At 39.0% G+C, this 27030-nt stretch overlaps 1 protein-coding gene across 1 annotated transcript in view; it reads right to left on the reverse strand.

Annotated features, from left to right (window-relative positions):
- DAAM2 (dishevelled associated activator of morphogenesis 2) overlaps positions 1-27030 on the reverse strand; it is a 120391-nt gene that overhangs the window by 71280 nt on the left and 22081 nt on the right. The window contains exons 2-4 of the mRNA XM_066546542.1: positions 25675-25764; positions 6379-6453; positions 48-142 (exon numbers count right to left, since the gene is read on the reverse strand). Coding sequence (XP_066402639.1) covers positions 48-142; positions 6379-6453; positions 25675-25764 — 260 coding nt within the window. The remainder of the gene's footprint in view (positions 1-47; positions 143-6378; positions 6454-25674; positions 25765-27030) is intronic.

The following is a 27030-nucleotide window of genomic DNA, read 5'->3' on the forward strand; positions in this document are numbered from 1 at the left end:
TGACCATGTGGAGGCAGCGAATCGCGATGAAAGGCAAACAGCATTACCTCATAGGCTGCGTCCGCAGAGCTGTCTTCAAGTCTTCAACTATTTTATTTTTCATTTCTGTTTCTTCTTCATCGAAAGCATACAGAGTCTGCATCTGGTCACAAAAGAAGGTGGCAATTAGGAAAGCCTGAGCTGCGTGGAAGCTAAGAGACAGTCCAGGAATTATGAAAAACAATTATCCCGTCAACACATGCAGAGGTGCCTGCTGACCTCTCACTAGGAAAGCAGTGCCTCAGCTACAAAACTGAATCCAGATGAGGCTGTTCATGTGGACTGGCAGCAGCATATCACTTTGCCACACTGGCTAAACTAGGGTTCTCAGATTACCCCCCAAAAATCACAGTTGCCAGTATGCCCGCAGAAAACTGTATCTAATTTGGAACAGCAATCTGCTGTTGATCTATGGATATGTGAGGCAAAGTTTGTAGGGAGAGGCAATATCTTTTATTAGAGTGACATGACTGAAGGGATTTGGGGTGGAGGGGAAAAAACCCCAAACCAGACTTATGTATCAGGTTTCAAAGCATAAAATCTTTAAGTGACTAGAAAGCCTGCAAGTACCCTGAGTTACATTTTCTGTACACACAAGTTTGACCTTTCCTCCCCATGCAAAGTATATCACCTGTTTTAAGATACTGGTGCTCCCTAGACACTTTGCCCTTATTAATTAGGAACATTTACTGCAAAAAGCTAGAGCATGATAAGAATATCCATCCTTTTTTTTTAACAAGTAAACTGAAACACACAGAGCTTAGATCTCCCCCGCCATATGCAGCTTGCAAACACTAGAGCTTGCAGTCAACTGGAACTGAAGTTGCTGTGGGAGAGTGTAAATTAAGCTGAGAGACAATGAGTAGAATACACACAAAAAATTATGGTTCTCAAAGTCAGACAAAGCCCTTAAAAAAGCAGTATATCAGTGGAAAATTAGGGTTCCAGATCTACACTCAGCACCACTGCAACCTTGTCATGTGAAGCAAGACTCTGCAATGCCCTTTGCATATATCACTCAGGCTCACAAGTCCCACGTGTGTCTTTTGAAAAAGTCAAGACTTAATGCTGGAAATTCTTAGCCTATAGCTATGTCTTCTTAGTCAGTCAAGCTGTAAAAGGAGAGGATAAATGACTCTCTTTTTGGCAGGACTTCTTGTGGATATCACTCAGTGGTATCTGGAAAGCAGTTCTGAACCTCTTCTCAAATGAATAACACAATTAAACGAGTATCATCTATCAGGGATCTGATATCGTACCTCTCTGTGGTGGAATCTGAGTCGCTACAATTATGGCTCACCACAGCAAAATATTTCAGTCTTTACTTTACTGTTTAGCAAGCACCAAAGAAAACCTTTGTCTCACCAGAACCTCCTTTAACCTTCTCCATCCTTGCCACCATCCCAACACCTCACTTCCCCTGGAAGGGCTCCCACTGGTTGTGCAAGGCACGTGATGCCAGCACGTGTCGGATCCTGAGGGTGGTCACTTGGCTGCACGCCAATGCTGTCTTATGCTGAACAGCTGGCATGGGGAGATGTGTTTAACTCTAGGGCTCCTCTCTCTGATCCACGCTAAAGTCAAATTCACTCAGTCACAGAGCAAGCTATTTCCTGCCCTAATGGAATGACAGAGCGCTACTGATGGAAAATGAGCTGATAATGTTTTATCTTTTGCCAGCATCCCCCGACAGCCAGAAACATAAATTGAAATTCTTAAGCCAAGCCATATATGATCTCCCTCTTCGAAAAATAAACAGAAATCCTGAACAAGCATTATGGATGGCAAAGTCCTCGGGTGTGATTTGGGGCTTGATTTGTATTTTCTTGGGTGACAGCCCATCTGGTCATCTTTCCTTTGGCCCGTAAATGCTCCTTTGAAAAGTTCCCGTTCCTCCAATGGCTTAATTTCTCCTGTGAGCCATTTTGGGGGGAAAGCAAATGGATGGTAGGAAGGCACTCAACAGTACTTCATTCAGAGTGAAAAAGGCCCATTTCCAAATGAAACAAATACAAATAATCCTGCCTTTACAACAGAGGGTGATTATGGAAAACCCCTTTTCTAAAGCTGCAGGCAGCCAAGAGCCCTTCATTTCTCACTCTTGTGAATGGCCAGGAATTCAAATCCTCATGTCCTCACTAAAGAAACTGGGTTTTCATTGTGAAATGGCTTTCTCAGCAAGAGTTATAAAAAACATAACTGTGCCTGGGAGACAGAAGGGAGGAAACTGTCATTATTTGAGTTTGGATTTCATTCACGTGGCTGACTGATGAATTGCTTTCCTGAAGAACAAACTGCACTCGAGGACTAACATCTGCTGGGCTCAGGAGGCAGACAGTTACCATCAGTTAACCAAAATACTAGGAAGGGTAAGCAAAACAGTGCCAGGTCCTTTTCTGGTGCCTAAAAGATAGTGTATACATAGGGCCCTTTTTTCTAAGCATATTTAGTATATTTGAAGTTTTCCAGATCAAGTGTATCACCTCGGAAAGTACAGCATCTATTTACTTGATTTGCCAGTTAAAAAAAATTCAAGAATTTGTGAAAGCAATCATTTGTGTGGAATTCTATATATAAAACTTCAGGTAGTATAAGAAATTATTTTGAAATTTTGGCTCCACTGAAAATGAAATATTTTAGGTTTTTTTTAAAAGCACAGATTTTTCCCACACCTTATTATAATGGCTAATCATTCTCCAAAACTACCAGGAAGGAAAATACATGATGACAGCATGTGGGGAAAAGAGAGAGAGAAAAAAAGAAAAAAAAGGCATAAACCATCAACAATACACTCTATAACAGACCTAATTTTACTTCATAGCCTCACATGTGTGAAATGAAAAAGATAAGATACAAAACGAATGAAGAATGAAAAACCAACCCGGATGTTCTGACTTGTCATTATGGTCAGTTGAAATTCAAGGTGCACCACATCTCTAACTACATTAAGGCTGAACTAATAGAATAAATTATTATTAGAATAAATTAATTTGAAAAAAATATAAATAATAAACTGTGAATAGATGTAATTTTTAAACAACTGAACTTTTATGCAAGTTAAAGTAACATATATGTCATCTAATTTAGAGGAGAAAGTTATCATCCACCTGCTAAATTCTGCTGAAAGATATATATATATTTTTAACCTACTGTGAAGGTGCTCTGCATTAAATATATGTTTTCTGAGTCAAGGAAAAGGTCCTGGTTACAGCTGTATGTATTAATCTTGACCCATGTCACAATCTTGACCAAACCACCTCTCCAGAAAAGCTGGATTTTCAACTACTGCTCACCTGAAAGTCTCTCTGTGAAAATGCATCCACAGCCAAGATCATAAAAGCAACACAGTGCTGTCAGAATTTTTCCTCCCCGGGGAAGTGCGAACTGTGTTTATTTGTGCTACCAAGTAGTGTCAGGGGCAAGGAGGGCAGGAGGAGCACAAGGACATTTCTTTACATGTTATAATAATAGGGCAGATGCTCTATTTTTAAGAAAAGAAAGTTCTGTGTTTTGATGAATCAGCAGATGACAATGGCATTGATAATGGAAACAGTCTTCTATTGTGGGCAGGCACCCTGTCCCTATCCCCAGTATCATTTATAGCACATAGAGATCAGGGGACTAGACAAATTTGGAGGCTTCACTTTCTATATTAAACATGATTAGCAGCTGTCCCTTTGTCTTAATGACTGGTCCAGAAGATAGTGTACCAATGTTCTACTGCCTTCCAGTCAGACTACCTGGAGTCTGGGGCAGTGCCTCCACATGCTGTGAATCACGCACTAGTAAAGAGATACAGTTTTAGACATTTGTTCTTGTGAGAATTTGGTTTAAAATATGTAAAAATCTGAGAAGTAATAGCAACAGAAACAATTGTGGGAAGAGAACCATGCGTAAAATGCACGTTTTTTTGAACTGGATCAGGAATCTGTGACATAAAGTGCTTCCTAACACAGTGGTCTTAGGTTACAAGTAGGGAACGTCAAACATGTCAGGAATCACCACATTGCTCTCAAACATAATCTGTGAAGGGCAGATACAGCAGGGCTTCTGAGAAAGTGATCCTTGAGCACAGGAGCCCTGGTCCACTGAAATCCACAGAAAGATACCTAATGATATCAGCACAAAAAAGGTGCCATTTCCACTCATTCAGTGAGTAGGAGGAACATACTTGCCAAGCTATATATTAAAAATGGACTTAATAATTAAACTAAAGGACATAAAAAAGGATGTGAAAGACAAATATGAAAAGATTCTTATGTGAAGAATCCACAGGAGATGCAAAGATAAAATCTCACTAAAAGCAGGATTTAAGGCATTTTAAACTAACACTTCTGTGATTATTACTACCACTTCAACTCCAGTATTTATTGCAATATTTCCAATTGAAATATTGTAATACCTGATTGTGCCCAAGAGACAAACTGAAATACACTAGATGTTGTCAGGAAGCAACATGAAACACGTTTTCTTTCACAGCTTCAAAGTCAACTCCACTTGGAAGCAGTTTAAAAAAAAAATTCAAAAAACCCACCACTAAATTTAGAACTGAAATTATATGGGACCCAAAAATAACTGTTTGAAATTTAGAAATCTCAGAGGTCTAACTAATAATGAACAGAACATGTCTTTTAAAGTGTGTTGGAGCTGGTTCTTAGCTGGATTACTCCAGTTTTCCGCTGATACAATTTCAGCAAAATCGAGTCAACTTGGTTTACCTGCTGAAAAATGAAGGAATCAACTGGTAAATTAGAAGCAGGCGTTTTAACCCCAGTGTGTCTTCTCAACACCTTGAGCATAAGAGTGAATCACGAGTCTTGAAGCCAAATAAAAGGTTATCGATCATTCAGGCATTGGCATCCAGGCATGCAACCAACATTACCAGGGCTGGTGTTTATTGGTGCTCTTAAAACACGTTTAAAATTAGAAACATAGGCCAAAATATAGTCTCATTTCATGGAGCTGTTCCAGATTTGCAACAGTGGTGTATACATATTCACTCCAAGTTTACATCAAGATCATTTAAAGACTAACCCAAAAGTCACTGAAATCAATGGAAAAACTTCAGTAGATTCAAGAGGCCTTGGATCAAATCCTACCAGAAGTATTTGGCTCAGTAACACTGCAAGGTTTCATACCAATTTTTTTTCCCCTTAATGGCCCTAGTAGAGTAAATTTGTTCAGTCAGGAAATCAAAGCAGAGTGTCATGCCAGTCACTAAAGCTCAATGTCTTTTCTAAAAATAAGTCCATATTCTTTCTATTCCCTTACTCTGCCCCATGAAAATATAGCACGAAGGAAGGTGATAGTTTTGTTTATTCATGACTGTCAGTAGAAAGGAGCTTTTCTTCTATCCTCTAAAGTGATTTTTTGTAGCTTGTAAATCTTAGGTTGTTTTACTCGGCAAGACATATTTTATCATGAGAAGTACATCATTACTGCACATTTAGCATCCATTAAGACATTAGTTTTATGAAATGATTTCATAGCTCATAACAATACAAAAAGCGAAGAGAAATCTTTACTAATCTAAAATAAAAGCATAGGTAAACAAGCAAGGTGTACTACCTAAGATGCTAGGAACAGAACACTTATCATTTTTGCACAACCATCAACTACAGCTGAGTAGACACTGCACACGAGTAATTGGAAGAAAAATTTGACAACAAGTTCAGGAAAAAAATCAAATTTAAAAATGTAAAATCTATCAAATCAAAGGAGATCAGTGAACACTATATACAGATGCTCTGATTCTGCTGTGACCAGCCTAACTGGATGTTTCAGAGGAAGAGACACAGTATACAACTATTGAAGAGGGACAATTAAAAAAGGTTTTCCTCAAATACCTTCTTGGCTTGTATCTTACGTGTAAGGTGTTACAGCCTTATGCTCTTTTAATTATGTGCTATTATATTACTGGATATTATCTTATATAAACAACTACCTTTTCTTTAATTCTTCTACTAAACTAGAAACCAAGTGTTATTTTGTAGATTGGATACAAATCAACTTGAAACCATACAACAAAATATAACTTCACCTAGTTTTTAAGTAGTTGCTTTTTGCTGATTCATCAAATATTCTCTTCAATTTTCATTTCAGACCCTAATTTGGTTGCCTTCAGTGCTCAGTATTGTAGAAATAAGAAAAGGAAATATTTATAGTGCTTTCTAATTCTAGAGCAGGGCTCTTTCTTAATCCTCATACTCTTCTTTTGGAAGCCCTATTTTAAATCATTATGCCTTTGGGCTAACATTGTTTTCCTTCGAGGACTTCTTCCTAAAGAAACACATCTCTGTGGCAGGAAATCTTCCCTGTTTAGCAGGAGAGGTAACTTACTGCTGCCATGGAATTGATGCGGTCAATGTAGTAGTCGGGCCAGCTGGTAGCAAGCTTATTAGGATCTTCTTGTTCCTGAAACAGAAAGTTAGGCAAGGTTACACAACATGACTTTACAGGATGAAAGCCACTCAAGAACCATCTGGGATTCTTCATTGCTCTGCTCTTTATTGTGTTATCTCCCCTGTATTCTTGTACAATGCACATGGACGTGTGGCATTTATTACAAACATTTCTGAAAGTGTAAAGTCAGCACTGTCACCATGGTATGCCAGATAAAAAGAATCCCTTTCAGCTCAGATTATTGAACACAGAAAAATAAAGTTTGATGGAGATACAGTTATTGTTAGCATCTAAGCAGCAAACCTCAGTCCCTTAAACATATTGTGTTTCCAAGTAGGACAGCCCATTTACAGATAGCAGGTTTACATTTTGTATCTTTATACTGACAGATCTTATAAATTATTTGGTCTCTCTACTGCTATAGTGATGGTGGAATTCACCAACAAAGAGGTTTAACAACTGCTATGGGGAGGAAAAAATAGGAACCTGAAAAGAAGATAAAGACTGCATCATTTTGATGTAATAAACCAAAAGAGGTTCAGCCTGGACATTAGGAAGCACTGCTTTACCAAGAGGTTGTTCAGACACTGGAAAAGGCACCCTAGAGAGGTGGCTGATGTCCCAGGACTGTTGATTATTTAAGAAGCATTTGGACAATGTCCTTAACAACTTGCTTTAATATGATCAGTCCTGAACTGGTCAGGCAGTTGTTGTCAGTCCCTCCAACTGAAATATTCTCTTCAATCCTGTCCTAATCCTACCATATCATGTAAAGCCAAGCAAAATCTCAGAACATCCAAAGGAGCACAAAAGCATCCCCTCAGTTACAGCAGGAAAAGTATTGATCCTTATCTCCTTACCTCCCATGTAATCTACCTGAAATCATCTTCAGTAGGCTAATCTCAATCTACCTTCTAAAAGAAGACCTACAGTGACTCAGGAACCAATTCTTTTTTGTTCCTTGACTGCTCAAAGGAAATTAGATTTCCTTCTAATGAATATATTTATTTCTACATAGGTGTAAGTCATTGTTAACATGTGGATTGCTTTCCAAGATCCTCATCTCCCATTATAAACCAAGAGTAACTAACACTAACATTTCCTAGCATATGGTAAGAGATTGAACCACTTGATTCATCCTAAGGATGACCAAAGGTGTATGAAGAATGTGGATCTTGCCAATCTTTTCTGTGTATGAAGGCTTACTCACACTAGAAAAGCTACCCTGGAAGATACACACAACAAAATTAAAAGCATAGGCCTATCAGAGTACCTCAGCTATTCCTCCATTATTTGGTTTAGAGATGAGAAGAAATAGCTCTAACAGTTTTTGAGCCACATTCAGAAAACACCTTGGTACCTGACAATTTCCTGCCAGGGTACATACCAACACACAACAACAATTCTGCACAACTCAAAATCTTCCTATTTTGAATTAAAAACAAAGTCATGACTGAGATTTGTATCTTCCCCTGTCTTCCACTGGATTTTCAACACGCAAACTGAAGGAACATCTCCATTCATGACACTGACAAAACAGCTTTGTCGTCATCTAGAGGAGGACTGCAGTGCAGACACAGGTCAGGTCAGTGTCAGGTCACACAGTACAGGTCACAAGTCTTTATTCATCCCTTGCACCCAACTGAACAGCTAGAAGAGCAGAAGAATTAAACAAAGCATCATACAGATGAATATTACTGTGCCAAAAGTATAAAAGGTTGGCAAAGTGATAAGAGACACCAACTATATCAACAAACACTATGCACACACCATGTACCACCTCATGATAATAGATGGTGCAATTAATAACAAAGGGATGTTTCTCATATTAATTGAGAAGTTCTGCTGATTTTCTTTACTTCCCTTTCCTGGCCACAATAAGCAGGAATCAGACAGACCCATATCTATGTTAAATGTTTATGTCTAGAGCATTATAGAAATATGCAAGTCCCTACCAACAGCCAGTTAGAATGGCCACACCTCATGTTTTTGGTAGACTGCCTTTTGCTGCCCTTTTCTGTGCAGAAAAATATCTAGTGGCAGCCACAACCCTGACAACAATTTCACATTTGGCAGACCTTAACCTCCCTTGCAAAAATCAATATATGACCTTGACAATGGAAAAGTAAATTAAAACATACATCAGATAAATCCATCCAGCAATATTTTTATATGATAATCTTATCATCCTCAAAGAGAACAGAAATAGGGAGCTTATCTAGAAGTGTGAAGTAAGGTCATTCTGCAGGGAACCCGGCTGAGCCACCCATCTGAAGTGCAGTGAGTGCTCATGTGACCTTCTGAAATGTTTCTCTGCAGAGAATGATAAAAGTCCTAGTGACAACTATAATAGTTTGCAGAGTAGACCTGACAAGAACACTGTCAGAACAGTCAATACATGTATTCTCTATATTTCTCCTGCCTTCATTCTGAATTCTAAAAAAGGAAACAAACACACATAAATTAAGGAATGCCTGAACTCATCCTTTCTCTTCCAAATTAAGCTACAATACTTTTTGTCCTTAAGATTCTTTAGGGAGAAAAATAAGTATAAAAGCTTGAATGCTACAAATAACATTTCTAGATATCTTTGTTAAACATGCAGACTGAAAAGCATCAGGTTAGATACACTAGAAAAAAAAAATCAGAATTCTGAACAATTTCCTACCTGAACCTAAACCACTAGAAATCTCACAATCAGAACCAATGACAAGAAGATTCTGATGCCCTAAATTATATCTGTATATATGATTAGCTTGACAATGAGGCAAGGTCCTTGGTATAGCCTGCTTTTGACCATTCTCTATTTACTACAAATTAGTCTGAAATCTTAATCTAAGTCTTATTTTTTTAAATAAAACCGGAGAAAAAAATTGTTTCAGTGGAACACAATGTGTAAGATTTCTTCCTGAACTAAAGTCCAGACAGAAGATGTACATTGCTGAGGTAAAAAAAATTTAACAGATACCCCAGTAAGCAATCTTCACTTTCTGAAGTTGTTTTGGTCTGGAACCATATTAAGCAAAAGAGTCCATTCAATCTCAGCGGTCTTGCACACTCCCTGCTCACACCAGAATTTTATGGTTGTCAATGTGTGGTTTACTTTGCTAGGATAAATGATAATGTGGATAAAACCTGGCATTCTGTTTCAATATGAAGTCCCAGAAAGCTATTTATACTTGAGTGTGTAGATTTTTTTCCTGTCCCATGAAGTCATTAGACTCATTTACAGAAATCTCCTGAGTGACATTTTAACAGAGAGTCATGTTCACACCTGTAACATCAGAGCAGCTGGGGAAAAAAACCCAAAACAAATAAACATTTAACTGGCTAAATTATGTAAGTTCTGTCCATGCTAAAAGATTGCTGCACCAGGCTTTCTGTCAAGAAGGGGAAGATGAATTGAAAATAAAAAGCAATTAAATCTGTGGTGTGGGGTACAAAACCAGGTTGTTGGATTGCTCTTTTGTTGGCTTTTTTTTTTTAATATATTCAGAGAAAACCTCAAGGCAACTTGAAGGTATTGGCAAAACCTTTCCCTTGCTCCAGGAGCAGAGAGAAGGGCAAAAAACTAACCAACAGAAAAAAAAAAAAAGACCTTTAATATATAAAGCTGCATAGGTATCAAAAGCTGGAAACAATAACCCATCTGTATAAGGAAAAACATTAACTGAAGGAATCTATTAAAGCAAAGCCTTCTTTTAGCTCCTTGAATAGTGTAAATATTACATTAAAAAACAGGCGTCAGCTTGTGCACTTTATAAGGGGCCATATCATTCTTCACTGAAGTAACAACTATGTAACTGCTGTGAAAACAGGATCTTGATACTATACAAGCCTACAATATAGCCAAGGTATTATATAGGCTTTGACACTAATTTGGACAGGCTCCATGACTTGGTGGAAAGTGGAATTTATGACTTCATCCCAACTAGGACTTAATGGAGTTCTGCAAATATTTGGACCATCTGAACCAATCAAAAATGAAGGAAAATAAAGCAAAGTGTGCACAGCTCAGCTGATCCCAAAAGCCATTTCTGCAGATTCTGGGAGACCTGATCCATTGGGTAAGCTGTTCTTTGAGACCAGACACTTCTATAGGACCCCATGTCAGTGGGACAAGCATTTGCAATCCAAAGACTGCCATAACATATTCAAGCAAGCATTGTAGACCACTGCCTTTGTTGCAAAACTCACTAAAAAGAAGCATCTAACACTAGTGTTACAAAGATCATGCAGAAATGCCAGATATTCATCGCTGAAAATGAAGACATGGTTTATATGGTGTTTTTCAAGATGACTGCAGTCTTGAAAGAAACAGCACAGGGAAAGCCTGTACAGTAACTGCCTGCATTGAAGCTCTTTTAGGGCAAGCACACTGGGTTTCAGTTTCCAGTGATGACACATTGCTATTTCACTCTGCACCAATCCAGCTCCATAAATATTGAGCAGCTCTCCAGAGCATGTCAAAGCATCCTCTGTTACAGATGTCACAGGACAAGAATGGGTACTCTTGGGATGACATCTATTCATTAGCAACACGACTTCCTTCTCAATCCTGTCTCTTCAGTAGGGCAGAGAGCTGACCTTACTGTTTTGCACTGCTTAGAACAGGATGGGAACAAGCCACACATCTGATGCTAGAAAATGTGGGTTTAAAACCTTTTTGGACAGGAAGCCATGACACTGTTCACTGAGCTACCCTCTGTATCAATAAAAACAATGTGCAAACATAGATGAAGAATATAAAATGAGGCCACTGTGATATAAATTCCTGTCCAAGCTTGTTCACTGCATCATGTCCAGACACTGCCTGCTCAAGTTTATACTGGGGTCACTAACAAGTGCATTTCCTTGCAAAAGCCACAGTAAGGTTAGTGTGGTTCCTCCTCTCAACAGCCTTCACACATCTCTCAAGTCCATTACAGAGTTGAAAGATGAGTTATTTTACCTGGTTTGAAAGGTCAGCACCATCACATATAGCTCAAAAATATAAATCATGGAGTTCAAGTCATTACAAGAAACTTATAAAATTTAGAAAAAATTAAAATGTATTATTTTTCACAGCCCTTCATATTTTTTTTTCAAATTTCCCATTGAAAAACAATGGTAATTGGAACCCTGATTACAAATCAGGACTTTTTTTGGGGGGTGTTTGGATTTTTTTTAATGACTGTTGACTGAAATTTTAACATGACTTACATCAACTAAGATGAAAACTTTGCTGGATAAAGATTCTCAGGTTCTTGTTGAAGCCCTCTCACACTCTTCAGAATAACAGCTTAGCTGCTAAAACGTTCATCTGAGACGTGGGATTCAGACTCGTGTCCATGTTCTGTTTCAAAGCAAAGGGTGTGACCCTTGCTTTGCACATGAATATTTTGGCCCTAAAAACAAGGTGGGGTTTTGGTTGCTTGAAGGGTGGAAGATGGTTATTACTGTTCTTCATTTCCCACAAGTGCAACTCTTTTCCCTTCAGAGATGTAAAGACTCAGCTCATCACAACATCTGCTATTAGTGCTGAATCAGTCTTGCATCACTCTGCACTGCACATGACAAAGGTCCTTCAAGAGATTAATGTATTGGGTTTTTCAGTGTCTCTATCAGTGAGATCAGCAGAAACAGGAAAAATGGGATGCAGACAATTACACAGTACCCAGTTACACAGGAAATCTGAATTACAGCCAAGAATCAATTCACATAAGTTGTACTGCACTCTCATTCAAATCACCGTTCTCCCTTTTTTCATGTTTGACTTACTGACTTTCCTTCACTTTTAAGAAGTTCAGCTTTCAAAGAAACATTTACTTGTTTATTAACACACTGTCCAATCTATTGGCTATGTGGCAGTTCAGAGCAGCCAAAGTATCACAAATAAAAAGTGCTTTCATTAAAAGACACATAATGTGTTTGATCTGCTGTGGGACAAAATGGTAATTCAGAAGTGGAGCTGACATGCGTCGAAGCTTTTCAGACAGTTTATGCCTCCAAAAAGCCAACCATGTCCCAAGAGATGCTAATTTTGAAACAGCACAGATCATAGGACTGAGCCATTCACTAGACAGATGTGGTCACTGCTCCATTTCTCAGACTTCATGACTAGCATTTACACAAATAGTCTCAGAGTTTTGGGAAGGAAGCTATATCCAAGCCTTTTAAGCACAATTTACCCAGATTGAGAAAAACAAACATTACTTCTCTCCCTGGAATTAAGCTATTGATGTGCAGATAATAACCCTTTTGCCACAAAAGCAGTCTACTGTGTTACTTACTAAATAAGAATATTCATTAATGACCAGTTGGAGCATGCAACTGAGGAGTTCTAATTGCCTCTCACAAAGGTCAGGTATATCCATACATACTTACAGTTCATTGCATTATGACACAGAGGTATTTTCCTTAACTGATCATAGGATGTTTTTCTTCTTTTTTTTTCTTTGTTTGCTTCATTTAGCCTGAGCTCTGCCCTGTTGCCAGTAACTTGACAAACCTAATTACGACTTCTGATGCTGCTTATTAACAATTCTTTCAAAGAAATAATCAAAGGCTTCAGATTATTCTTTATATTACAAAATACCTAATACTGTCAAATTGTGGAACTCACTGTCAAAAAATAAAGTATAAAAGTAAAAAAGGCATACATCTATGAACAATGAGGATTCCTGCTTAGAAAGCATTTCCTAATACTGAAAGAAGCTTCAGTTCTGCAGAAATTGACCAGCCTTTGAAAATTAAAATGAATTATTAGTAACTTTTGAAAGTTGGTTGGCTCTACTAGGTCTGTAAACCTTCCAGTCAAGTTAAATATATAATTTTTTTGGTACTAACTATGCCATCTCTCACTTTTTTCTTCTTCCTGAGCACTCAAAGATACAGAATCTCCTGAAGTTGTACATTATATACGACACATGATGTGTCATTTCCAACCTCCTCTAAAACTCAAAGCTACTTCAAATCAATTATTGATATTGATATCAGTCTATGGGTGATGAAGGCTATACTTTTATTTCTTGTCCTCCAGAAAACACAGGACATCCATTGCATATACACACAGGGAAAGTTTCTCACAGAAAATAGACTAGAGTAGCAAAACTGGCAGGCAGAAAAGTGGTCACTGCATTGCTTTGACCTGAAGATAAGAATTAGTGTTGTTTGAAACCTTATAATTCTCAACCACTGATTTTAATGTATATTTTAATGTAGTGTTTAAACCAAGATTAAGCTTACAATAAGCGTATCTGGCATAAGACTAACAATAGATTATTGATGGAGAGAGTCCTTCTTAAGGAACTTTATATTTTAGCAGGACTGTATAGTATACATCCAGTTTTACGAACCCACTTACTCTTCTCTTTGGGGTCTTATCATTCTCCTCAATACAGATGAATGTAAACTTGCTGCCAGCACTGATTGCAGCAACCTCTTCTTATCACTTACATATCATACAAGCCTGCTTGTCCTTCTTCAAACATATTCAGTCCTGCTATAGGATGGGAATCTCACCATCACCAGGCATTATTTTAGGGGTACAGTTTGTGAAGTGACCACGAAGATATCTCACCCCTACATTTACAGAACTACCTAATTGTACAGCTGAGGTCACTGAATTCTTCAGTGATTTCTGCCCTCAGGACAAAGCTTTCTTGCCAAATTGAAGTGTAATTATTGAAATGTATTGTTGAAGTGTAATATTAAACATTGTTTCACTGCTGAATGTTTAGCCTCTGCCATGGAAGTTGTTCTCTTGTTGAGTAAGTTCACCTGACTCTGTTGCTGCATAAAGATCCTTCTGTAATATTACCTGAAGTCCACATTAATGTTTAATATTTTTACATGCTCTACTTTTCACATGTGTGAAAAGTGAACAGTGATTTTCCTGTTGATAAGTATATAATGTAAATAATGAGCTGCCAAATAGGGGGAATCCATGAATTCCCTGCACTTTCAATGAACACATACCCAGGAATCTACCTTTCCTCAGCCCATCCATTCCTTTTGGATGTGAAGGAAAATGTCCACTAGGGAGGATCCTACCAGCCAGAAGATTGAGGCATGATCATTCTGCCCAGAGGGTGTTCAGAAGACAACAAAATGTTTCTCATGGACATGGCCTGCTCAGGGGGTGTGTGGCTGTGGATTAAGGCTGCACTCCTGAAGCACAGCTCTGTTCCCACAAGCCTGCAGCAAGCTCGAGGTCACATCCTGCAGTAATGTGCGCAATCTGTGGCAGGTGAAGCCAACAATTTGTCACTATCCCAGCAAGCACTACTAAGCAGCAGTGGCAGGACATATTCTATTGCTTTGTTAACAACTAAACTCTGCATTGTCCCTTCTACTGTTTACTCTGTGTTTATACAGGTACTGTGTGTACATTTCCATTAACCCCGTTCAGGTTACAGTCAACATTCCATGGACACAGAAAGGGACTTTTTCCTTCCCCAACCCGCTTACCTTGTCTCCTTTCCAACAGCACTGTTTTAAAATGTATTCCTACCACATTAGAATGTTGTCATTTGGACTGCCTCCTTCTTCACTTCCTTTCCTCCTCCTCCTGGCACTCTTTAGGCTATGTAAAAAGCCACAGAAGGGCCCAGACTGTGTAACTGAGCCTCCCAGTTTATCTTTTTGTCCTGCTGTTTATCTCCAACAAGCAATGACTTCAAATCTTTTGTAAATAAAATGAAGTCACTTACGATTCATGGCAAACACCCTGAATGATGCTTGATGATGGGAATGAAATGTCACTTACTGTGCTCAGAGACACAGAACTACCAAGGACACACCTACACACAGCCAGCAGAGACATTTAGGACAAGTCCTTCTGGAAGCACACAAGAGAATTTTTTAATACCAAGTTCTAAAAGGTTTCTCTTCACTGATCATAACATGTACACTGTCTGTTTTTCCAGTGACACTTTAGTTCACTTCTGCTCGGGGCCCTTTTTTAAGAATTATGACAGTAAGATGGCCAGGGCAGCCAATGTATTTTTCATTTTTCTCCATCATTTAGCCCTTCACTATTGAAAAAAAAAAAAGTTAGGAGTTGTTGGACAAGTAAACAAAGGAAATAAATACAGTCTGAGGGGCCCACAGCTCTTAAGCTGCTAGCCCAGTATTTGATGTCTCACTCGGGTGCTTTATCTCCACCCTTTCCAAAAAATCAGGTAAAACTGTTTCTCCCAGTTTTCATTTCTCTCACTTAGTACATCAGCAAAGTGTTTGGGGTACCAAGTACCTTTCAACATCACTGAATTATCATGGAAGACAGTGTAACTTTCAGCTCAATTAAGGCACATCAATGAAACTCTCACATCTGACTGCGATGAAAACTAAGTAACTCTCCAGAAAGTAGAAGGCAATTCCTTTCTTTCTCTTCATGGCTGTCACTATATTCTCACGACAACTCTTTACTGTGTCCATTTCTAAACTTCTCACTAAAAAGATAGAAATGCAGCAACTCTTCCTGCTCAGTATTCACTAGCTTTTTTTAAGGGTCATGAACACTCAGTGAAGTTCAGAGTGATCTCTGCCAAATTTGCTTCTCAAACACCACAGAAACATGTTTGTTATTTATATGTTCTTTGCTCTTGCATATCCACCAAAGCAATAATCTGAATGGTGAGAACAGCACTGTAGAGAGTATATGTTGTTATCATTATCATCATTATTATTATTATTATTACATGCTATTAGCAGGATGGGCTCATACTTGGGTTGTGAAGAATCAGAACTTGTGCAAGAGGACAGACAAGGACAGAACATAATCCAGTGGTATCAGTATTTACATGCACTTCCCAAGCAGCAGAACTGGACTGCTCGCCATTATTTTTGTTCTTAAGTACATCGAATTACACCATGTTAGTGGATGACAGCTGGATAAATGTTTCTCTTTTTTTTCCTTTTTTTTTCATACTAGGGTCAAATCTGCTTCCACTGAGTCCTCCCAAAACTCCCACAGAAGGCGAGCCAAATGCAAAACACAGCATTAGGCATGATGATAATTTTTTAACTCAGGACTATTTTGAGCCTGATTTTTGATTAGTGTTGAGTTCTAACTTCAATGGAAGTTAGAACTCTAGTACTAGCTCACCTGAAAAACACAGACCTGCAAGATGGACACACAAATTCTGCATACTCATAATATCTATAGCAAATACCATGGCAAGTTTATGGCATTGACATCTTCAGCAGTCTGACTAAGGAGGTAAGAAGGCATTTTTTTTAAGGAGCAGCTAAACTTTTTTTTGTTGGAGAAGAGAGGGAGGAAGGAACTAAAAATATTCCATGCTGTTCCCATGGGGGGCAGGGAAGAAAATACTTTTCAATTATACATAAATAAATATATAATTTCAAGACCCTGACCCAAGGTAACCTCTTACGTTAGGATAAATAAATAAATCTGCAACTGTTGGCATTGCAACGTAGAAAACATAAACCAAATAAAGCAGACAACTTGGAAAAACTTATCTCCTCTTACGTCCACTACAATGTGGTCTTTTAGGTGTCACAATTCCAAGTTGTAATAATGGTATATCCTCTGAATTGTGCATGCATTTTTGCCTTCTTGACTCTAAACTTACACTTTAAACCACTACAAGAGTGACTTCAAGGAAAATAAAGTTAAGAGGAGTCTCTAACATCATTAAGCCTACTATAGTGTTTCTTCAAGTACACACTTTGAGGTCTTTACTACAGAAGCAAAACACATGAAGAAACAATTACAGGAGGTCCAAGAGAAACCATAAAAAAGAGGCAATGATTCTTCTCAAGTATGCTGACCTGCTTAAAAAATAATTGGGCAACATCAACAAATTTATATTATAATTATGTGAAATAAAATTTCTAAATTAATCATATGGAACTATAAAAGTATGAGATGGTGTCTTACATGAATCCCCAGTTTTATTTTTCCAGTGAGAACACATTCTCTGCATTAAAAGATGTAGAAGGAGATGTATATAATTTTAGGCTTTACTTTACATTGTGTTAATGGTGCTGCCCAAATTTGGGAGCTAGTGCTTCAGCCAATGACACACATTAGCAGGTACCATCAATCAAACAGCTCTTTCACACTGAAAAGGCCCATGTACACCACTAATCAGGAAATGTGCGGTTTTGCTGCATTAGTGACACTCTTGCAGCATTTTATTATTTTCTTTTAAGTCCTGTACTTGTCATAGGCCAGAGTTTCTGAATTCCAGAGTTTCTGAATTTGATTTTCTTAAGCCTACTTGCATTTATAGCAAAGTAATTTTTGAAGTCTTTTGCCTTTCTTCCATACCTAGACTAAAGATACCAAAATGACCCAATGTCAGCATCAAGCTAACAAATCATTCCAAACATCTGAGCATGAAGTCATTCTGCTAACAGAAAAAGGAACAGATGCTGGTGGGAAAAAAGGAAGTTAACTCCACAATTGCTGGCATTTTCCAAACATCAAGCTGAAGGAATGCCATAGTTTGCAAAGGGCAACATCCTCCCACTGTGATTTCCCAGCATTATGAGATTTCCAGTGAGCCCTAGGCAAACTGAAGGCAAGTCTATCTTCAGGGAATTAATTTGAGTGATTCTACATTTCAGACTGTTTCACCAGCAGCCTTCTAAGCTAAAGAAGTCATGCGATCTTCCCAGACAAAAAGAAACCATGGATCCCAGGCACTGAGAGGGAACCAAATAGCATCTGCTACTGCCTGTTGCAAGGAGATGGCCTCACAGCAGTAATACAGGACAGCATACAGGAGGTTGCATTAAGCCTTATTGATGTTCCCTTTCTTTATAGGGCCATACAGCTGCTTTCTTAGTTTGATTTATGAACAGTTTAGAGAATAACAAATCAATTTAGGATAGAAGGGGCCTTGAGAAGATGGGACCCACTCAGAGCTGATGTCAAAGTTTGTTAAGGTTGTTCAGGTCATTGTCAAGGTTTCAATATTGAGTTAAAGTAAAATGTTGACTGAAGCTGAACTTCAGCCACAAACTTCCAAAGCATTGGTAGGAAGAGAAACAATTTTCTGATGTACCAAAGATTTCAGATAAAGTATAATTCTTCATATCCAGTGTGACTTTGCTGGCCTTTGCCCTGTGGCCATGAGACACCCCCATCAATTAATCATCAATACTGCTAATTGAGAGATTGCTTACACTAAGCACTCAAAATCCCACACAGCTTCTTCAGCCTCCTACTGCCCACCAACTGCTATTGCTGTTAAGCTATCACACATGCTGTGAGGGTCACCCTGTGTTTTCCAGACTTCCCAGGGAAGAGAGAGTAAAAGTACCCACCCCCACATCCACTCATACTCCCCTTCAACACTTCCTGCAGAGCTGAAAGAAAATCTCTCATGAAGTCACATCCAAGACTCATCAAACTGTGAGTCCTTACAAATGGCTTCTCAAATACTGCAGGAAACCATCCTCTCTGTTCATGTCTGCTGCTCCCAGATACCACATATGGAACAACAACTCTAAAGAAAGGAACTTATAAGGCACACATTAAATGCTCCTTAAAGCTATAAATCCATTACCAAAACAGTTTAATATTCCAAATCAATAACAGACTCTAAGAGTATTTCAAAGAGGAAAAAATAATGCAAGAAGATAGAATTGAAAACAATACAACTTCAAACCACCCACTTTATTTATTATGGGACAACCACGTGCTTGGCAGTCTTCATACAGAAAGGATGAACCCCAAAGGGCTTTCGTAGCTCAGAACAGACAATACAAAACCAAAAACCCACACTCAGACAACACAATAGTGTGATCTTCATCTGGCATACTATATCACTAAATGAGACCAGATGAAGAACCATTTTCTCTCTTCTTTAGGGAAAATGTATCATGTCCTGAATAGCTCAGAACTGGCTGAATGGCAGATCCCAGAGGGATCTAGTGGCCCAGGGTCTAGTTAGAGGCCTGTCACCAGTGGTGTCCCCAAGGTTCAATACTGGGTCCAGTATTGTTTCACAAGTTCATCAGTGACTTGGATGAAGGAGCAGATGCCTCCTCAGCAGGTTCACTGACAACACAAAGCTGGGAGGAGGTGCTGATACCCCAGAGGGCTGTGCAGCCCTTGAGAAGGACCTTAACAGCTTGGAGGGATGGGCAGAGGGGAACTGTCTGAAATTAAACTATAAGTGCAGGGTCCTGCACCTCAGGAAGAACAACTCCACGGACCAGCACACAGCTGACAGCTGTGACTGACCTGCTGGAAAGGAGCTCTGTGGAGAAGGACCTGGGGGTCCTGGGGGACAACAAGCTGTCCATAAACCAGCAGTGTGTCTTGTGGCTCATGCCCTGGTCAGGGACATCTGGAGTGCTGTGACCAGTTCTGGGCTCCTCAGTACAAGAGAGACGTGGAGCTCCCAAGCAGGTCCAGTGGAGGGTAACAAAGATGATTAAGGGACTGGAACATCTCTTACAGGGAAGGCTGAGGGAGCTGGGCCTGGTCAGCCTGGAGAAGGAATGATGGAGAGGGGATCTTACCAATGCCTATCAGTATCTGAAGGGAGGATGCCAAGAGGATGGAGCCAGGCTCTTTGTGGTGCTGAGCAATAGGACAGGAGGCAACAGGCAGAAACTGCTGCACAGAAAGTTCCACCTAAATATGAGGCAGAATTTCTTTACTGTGTGGGTGATCAAGCACTGGAATAAGTTATCCAGATAAGTTGTGGAGTTTCCCTCAATAGAGATATTCAATAATGGTCCAGATGCAACCTTTGCCACATGCTCTAGAATGACCCTGCTTGCCACAGACGATCCCACTGTGGTCCCCTACCCATTTTTTGATTCTGTAATCTCAATATGTATCTCCTACTTTAAAGCAGGAACTTGAAGAAGTGAACTCCTATCTAAATACATCAAGTGTAATGCAGTCTCCTGCTCTTAGAACCTCCATATGAAGACTTAAATGCAAGGAGAAGACCTCACGGTTTGCAATAAAAGCCCTGCCAGTTCACTTTGGCACAGAAATATTTCACTAACTAACTGTCTCTCCATCTTAACCAGTCTGAAACTATGATTCACAGTGAAAAACCACAGATGCACAGCAGCCGTAGAGCAAACACTAAGTGGAGAAATTTTCACTCACTTCTGAAAGATTTCCCTAAAGGCAAGGAAGACTCCAGATTTTATACTTGCATCTATCCTGTCCTTCATCCCTGGTAGGCTATGGTAATTATATAAAAAGCTGCAAATGCAGCTTTGAAATCTGCTGGAGGGATCTAAGTATCTTACTCTATATCCAGCTGCACAATATCAAGCAATACTTTTTATGGGGACATTTTGCTGACAATGCAAACCTCAAGGGCAAAGCTCAAACAGAAACTCTCAAAGAAAGAAAAAAGGACCAAACCAGACATGTAGACATTATCTTCAATAATGCTAGACAGGCAACACGGGACCAAAGTGGGAGTTTGTGAAAATGAGCTGCAAATGGTATAAAAAGACGGCAGTAAAACTACTATAAGTTGATGTCCCACTAAGGCTAGGATTCTCAAGAGTATTTCAAAGCCTATGAGGATGCAGCCCGGATGTTAGGAAAAGAGAACTGAATGCAAAGTGATGGTGCTTCTTTGTGAGAGAAGTTTTAGGAGGACACCTGGGGTATTCTGCACCTGGACTGCAGCTTCAGTGGTTCAGCAGTGATCTGTGACCTCAGCCCAAAGGACTTGGACTCCTTAATGATTGTACAATGCACAGAAGTACCTTCTACTCTGTCCTTCCTGCTCCTTACAGTGGGCTCACCCAAACCCAGAAACTTCACCACAAGATCATCATAGAAGACAGGTAAGTGCAGAAAAGAAAAAGAATGAACAGTGCTTGATCTGAAAATATATTCAGATATTTCAGCATATATCTTAGAAAAAAAAATGGGAAAAGGGGAAAGGAATGCTGTATGCATCCAAGGCATGTATAAATAGTGCAGGGAAAAGGTGTAAGACAATGGCATGGCCACAATGCTTCCAAAAGTTTCCTAACTACCTATGTCATCACCAATCATCTTTCCTTCAGGTAGAGAGAAAAGCATTTATGCATAAACATAACAATGACAATTCTTTGAAAGTATAAAACAATTTAAATCAAAGACATTTTGGAACCAAGGAGTTTCCTGACTCCTAATTTCATATCCAGTTTATTAGTTTTTATAGTCATCAGGTAGATGAAAAATATAATTAATAGATATTTTAAAAAATAATTGCAGAGGATGATGTCATGAAGAATATTCTTTTATTTTCTACATATTGGCTGTTACAGACTATGGTTCAGGTAAATTTTCCTCAATTTTTATATCGTAGTTTGCTATTGTGGAGAATCTCTTTCCCATAATAGAAAAAGTAGAATAAATTTACATATTAAAAGTATGCATTTCTTCTCAGATACCATGAATGTCTACTTCCAGAAAGTTTCAGTGTGCTGCTAATTACCTCACTACTTGAGTTTAAATAATCTCACTTGAGTAGATAAAGCACAATCAACTCAAAGCAACTATTCTAGGATACCACTAAAATCACAAGAGTACAAGATAACACTGAAATATTTTGGAGATCTCAATATATTATTAGAATTGAAGGATGGAGATTTTTGTTGGGATTTTTTTTTTTTTTGGTTGATTGGAAAGAAGTTGTATGATACAACTAGTCCAGTCTGACTCTACTTTGGAAAAAGCTTTGCTACCAATTTTTTTCCTCAATGAAAGACAGAAGTGGAAAAAAAAGCCTAACTTGTTTAACTGTGCAAAATGTGTGTGCTTGCTACTAAAATCTGCTCAGCCAAAGTCATACAAATTAGTCTCTGGAGGCAGGAAAGGCCATAAAAAGAAAACAACTTGACTTGCTTTCCAATAGCAGTAAGTCTAACAGCTTGTAGGGCTGTTCAGAAGGCAATGAGCTATGGCCTGCACAATGAGGGCTCATTCTTAGAAACACAGGCTGCATCCAAAGCAATGTGTGCTGAAGCAGTGCAATACCTGCGCTTTTTACACTGTTTGGGATCCCAATATGAGCTTGTTTATAGATGAGACAAATGAGGTAACAATTTTTTCATTCTATATAATTATTTGCTTGCGATTTAATGAGGTTATGTATGTTAGTGTCAGCTCCTGGTAAAACAGCACTGAAGAACACTGGTTTTTTAAACTTTGACATTGAAAATTTGTAAATAAATATCTTTGAAATCTTGGTCTAGTGCTTGATTTAATTTCTGCAAAACTTGTATCTGGTAGCAAATCTAGAGAGAGGAGTTACAGAGGTGTTTTATGTAAGTTTAAATTTCAGCTTATGGTGAGACACTAAGATTATTCTAAACAAAACCAGAATAAAGTACCTGAACTTAGGGAGGATACTATAATTTGTGCTTTCTACATATGGCCTGACTTAACAATATCAGTGGAAGCTCCTTCTACAGAGGAAGAGGCAATCTAAAACATGTACTGGTGGTTTGGGTAGAGGGTCAGGGTGCCATCAGTGGTGACTAATCAGTGATTCCTCTGATGCAAATCAAGCCAACTCCATTTCCCATTGTCAATCCTGTACTGATTAATGTCAAGGTAGAAAACAGCTAAGATTGGGAAGACATTAACATTTTCCAACAGACCAGCCTTCATTCCTTATAAATAGCTATCCCACCAATGAGAGCAAAGCACCCACTAGAGCTGCTAGCTAGAGCTACTCTTTCAGGTCAAATAATCAGTGATTTGTTTTTAATATTAACGGTCTCAAATATGAACCCAGAATAGCCAAAAGTGACCAAAGCAAGCATGGCTGTGAAATACTGTGTGAACGCTACTCTGTAGGTATCACTCACAATTATGAAATTTCAGTTCAGAATTCAGCCACCTTTGATTACTGTGGGCTGTTGACTGGCAAGCTGTGGCCCTGGCACACAACTTTCAGTGCACAGACCTACTTGCCTTCCTCCATTTCTTCAGAAAGGCTTGATAATAGGAACAGGTGGAATGAGTTTTGTAATACAATAGTGACTTTCTGCCACCACATTTGAATCAAATACCATAGAAGATTACATCTAACATCTGACTGCCAAGATAAATGTGTGTCTACAACAATGACTAATCTTCATTTTTGCAAGTGACATTTGCTTATTTAAGGCAGCCCACTAATCTCATCACCTTTAGAGTACATTATGAAGCTCTGAATTTCCATTATTTTCAGACTAGAAAAGGCACCTGAGATTAACAATTGAGAACAGTTGGCTCAGTCTGCACTTCTTGACCTTGTAATTTATTTGTTTCCACTTGCCATATCTCAAAGCATAGGGCCCTGCTTGCCAAGAACCCAACATCAGCAAGACAGAGCCCTCTGGGGGCCCCTCCTGGGTAGCTGGAAGGGTTCTGCCAACTAAGAAATTGGCCCCTTTGTGGCTAAAATTAGACTGAAAATTCTTCAGGGAAAAGGGGGCTTTGCTTTCAGGTGAAGCCTGGCAAAGGCTTCTCTGTCACTGCAAAACAACAATGATAGGTGGATTAGGCAGTGGGCTAGAGAGAGATGTCATCACCAATCATCTGACTGCCTATGAGGGAAACAGTGAATAACACTGGACAGTTAAGGTTTCAAGTAATTGAAAGTATCTACAATGTTATGAATAGACATCTGGCAATGATATCCCATCCAGTTAGCACATCATTTTGGATAGCTGGAGTTCAGCTAACTGAAGTTGCATTATAAGTGCATTATGAAGATTTTCCAGTATGCAGCTTCTTTAACTTTGGAAGTCTTTAAGATTCTTACAGCAAAGCCACTGCTGTAGAACACAGGGGAAAACAGACAAACAAACAAAAAACCCCAACAAAAACAAAATCCCCAATGTAACAGTTAATCCAACCAACATACTAAATACATTAAAGCCCAAATCTTCTTGCCAAGACTGACTGGTCTGGGAGGTAAGATGTCTCTACAACAGCAACCAATAGATCCTCTCCTACCAGAGCTGAAAAACCCAGCTGAGCTGGCCAGCAAAAATGTAAAAGCAGACATTAATCACAGCAGCCTGCACCTTCCCTCCACTTGCAAGCACTGTGTACCAGCAGGAAAAAGGAACGGAGATAGCACTGAAGACAATGGAGCCTAGACTGCTCCTGTGCTCTACTGCTAGCTCAGAGCCACTGTAATTAATTGATTTCTATTAACTTCCCTGTCTGAAGTTAAAAAAAAAAAACCACAATCAACCAACAAAAAAACCCTGAAGGTGAAACACCCTGATTGGACTAGTTTTCTTTAATTACATGGTAAGAAAGCTCATTGCCCCCACTTGGAGACAAAAAGGCAGCAAACACAGGATTTAAATCTGCCAAGTTCAGTATTGAAGTCTAAACCTCCCTTTGTACCTTCTGTTATGCTGACTTATGTTTAAAGACTGATGCTATCACAGCATGACGTGCACACTTGGGAAATGAAATAAACCAGCAAACCCACCACAACTTTTTCCTCCTAACATGTATGGCTAACAAATACATGCTATTGGAGTTATCTTCATTTCTGACCTTATGTTTCCTAGAGCAGCAAAACTCTTCCAATGCCACATTACTGCAGAAATTCCTTGTTTAGAAGTTTCACAGCAATGACACAGCTTATCCATTCACTTGGCCATCATTCTGCCAGCAACAAAAGATTAGTGTAATTGATCAGCCTCTGATTTATCATCCCTTTACTGGTTTGTCAGAAATTTGAAGACCTTGAAGGGAGAAGTGTTACGAGCAGGTGCTCCTTGCTTTCCAGTGCACTGTGGAACATTTCCTACAAACTCTGGAAGACCTTCAACTACCAAGTTCTAAGACATCACTATTGTTGTGTACTTTACAGGTATTTGAAGACATTCTGAAAGACTTCAGCAATACCTTTTCTATTTAAGCAACCTACAAAAGTTTTTAAAAATTCCTTTATGCATTTCCATGATAGCTGTTCTTTCAGCTCAAAGAAAAAACAAACAAACAAACCCAATCTCCCCACAAGCAAGAAAACAAAAAAACCCCAAACTTGTAAATGATTCAAACTGGAACAGTGTACTATTTTAGGATGTTAAGACCCTCTTCAGAAATCACAAGTACATACATTACTCATCAGAAAATTGTGCCATATCCATGCTGATAAAAATCCTTCCATCACTTACTCATGTTCTTGAGTAAACAGTAGATAAACACATAGCTCAAATCAAGATGCAGTTATGAACATGCACACAGAATTTATTGGTCAGCTACTCCAATGAGGACAATAATACTACCTTCTTTTTGCTGCAGTAAATCTGCCATTTCTTCTCTGGAGGGAGTGCAAACATAGCCTCTCTGTTCTTGTCTGTGAGATCCAATTCATCCTGGAGATTGAGAAAAAGAAAAACAGTAAAAAAACAGTCATCAGCTGCATTGGTAAGTTCTAATAGGTTGAGAGGTTTTTGGATCGGGCATGTTTGACTAGCCTTCAATCAAGAGGACTTAGCAGCTCCCAAACACTCCAAAGATTTTTGGTTTCGTGATGATTTCCTTGCTACCTTGAGTTCTCCCTGTCAGAGCACAGCCTATGAAGAAAGGCAGCCTGAACAACTCCCATGTCAAACTGCCATTACTAATGATGAGTGAAGGATGGGAAGGATCACAAGAATAGGATTAAGTGAAAAACTCAAAGCACTGGATTATGTGACACAGACATTCCTTATGACACTTAGGCTGAAAGTTTGATACATCTTTTTTTTTCCTGGCTGGGAATACCAAATTGCTCTTCTGTAGAGAAATTGAACTATTTCCTTTCTATCCTTAAGCAAAGGCCATGAGACAGTTGTCATGTCATCAGCAACCTACAGGCTGAAATGTTTCTCCAGATGTTTGTTCTCTAAACCACACAGTCCCCATCAAAGACATCCAGCATTTCAGACATAAAGGACAGAATTCCACAGCGCCACACTGGGTTGATCAGAGCAGCATATTCAATCTCTGTTAAGAAAAGTGAGCTCAGTAGAACATAAACTCTTAGAGCCAAGCCAAGCTTACAATAGTAAAATGAAGGATAATGCTGTGATCTGGAACTGAGCACCTAATTCCACAGCTTCAGTTACTCTGTAAAAGGTGAATAACAGCAGACTCTTTTCCAATGCATGTCTCTAAAACTATCAAACAAGAGATTGCTACTTCCTCTACATTAATCCAGTACTGACCAGAACAGGGCTCCAATCCAATCAAAGCTGCCAGTTTTAGGTGCTAATAAAGAGAACTAAACAAAAAAGAATGGTCTTCAGGGCAAGCAGACTGTATGAGCAGGGACAGATGAAGATGTCTAAATTAAGAGTTTCAGGAATATAAAGAAAATCTTCCAGTAATGTTTCAACGAATCAGTTTTGGCAGGGGTTTGAGATTTTTCCCTATGTGTTTGAAATATTTGGAGAAGGAAGTGTCCAGGGGTCCTATATCAAGATGACATTGTGGCACTAAAATGCTGCACACACAGATTCTGGCACCCACACTAACCTTGTCCAAGCAGAGACAATACCTCTTTAACTCAGCCCAACAATGGCTCATTTGGAAAGTGTTCAGGGCTGGGAAACTTGTGAAAACAGTGAGCAAAATTACACACTGAGCCTGGTAGCGGC

Source organism: Molothrus aeneus, chromosome 3, assembly GCF_037042795.1.
Source record: "Molothrus aeneus isolate 106 chromosome 3, BPBGC_Maene_1.0, whole genome shotgun sequence".
Classification (NCBI taxonomy): Eukaryota; Metazoa; Chordata; class Aves; order Passeriformes; family Icteridae; genus Molothrus; species Molothrus aeneus.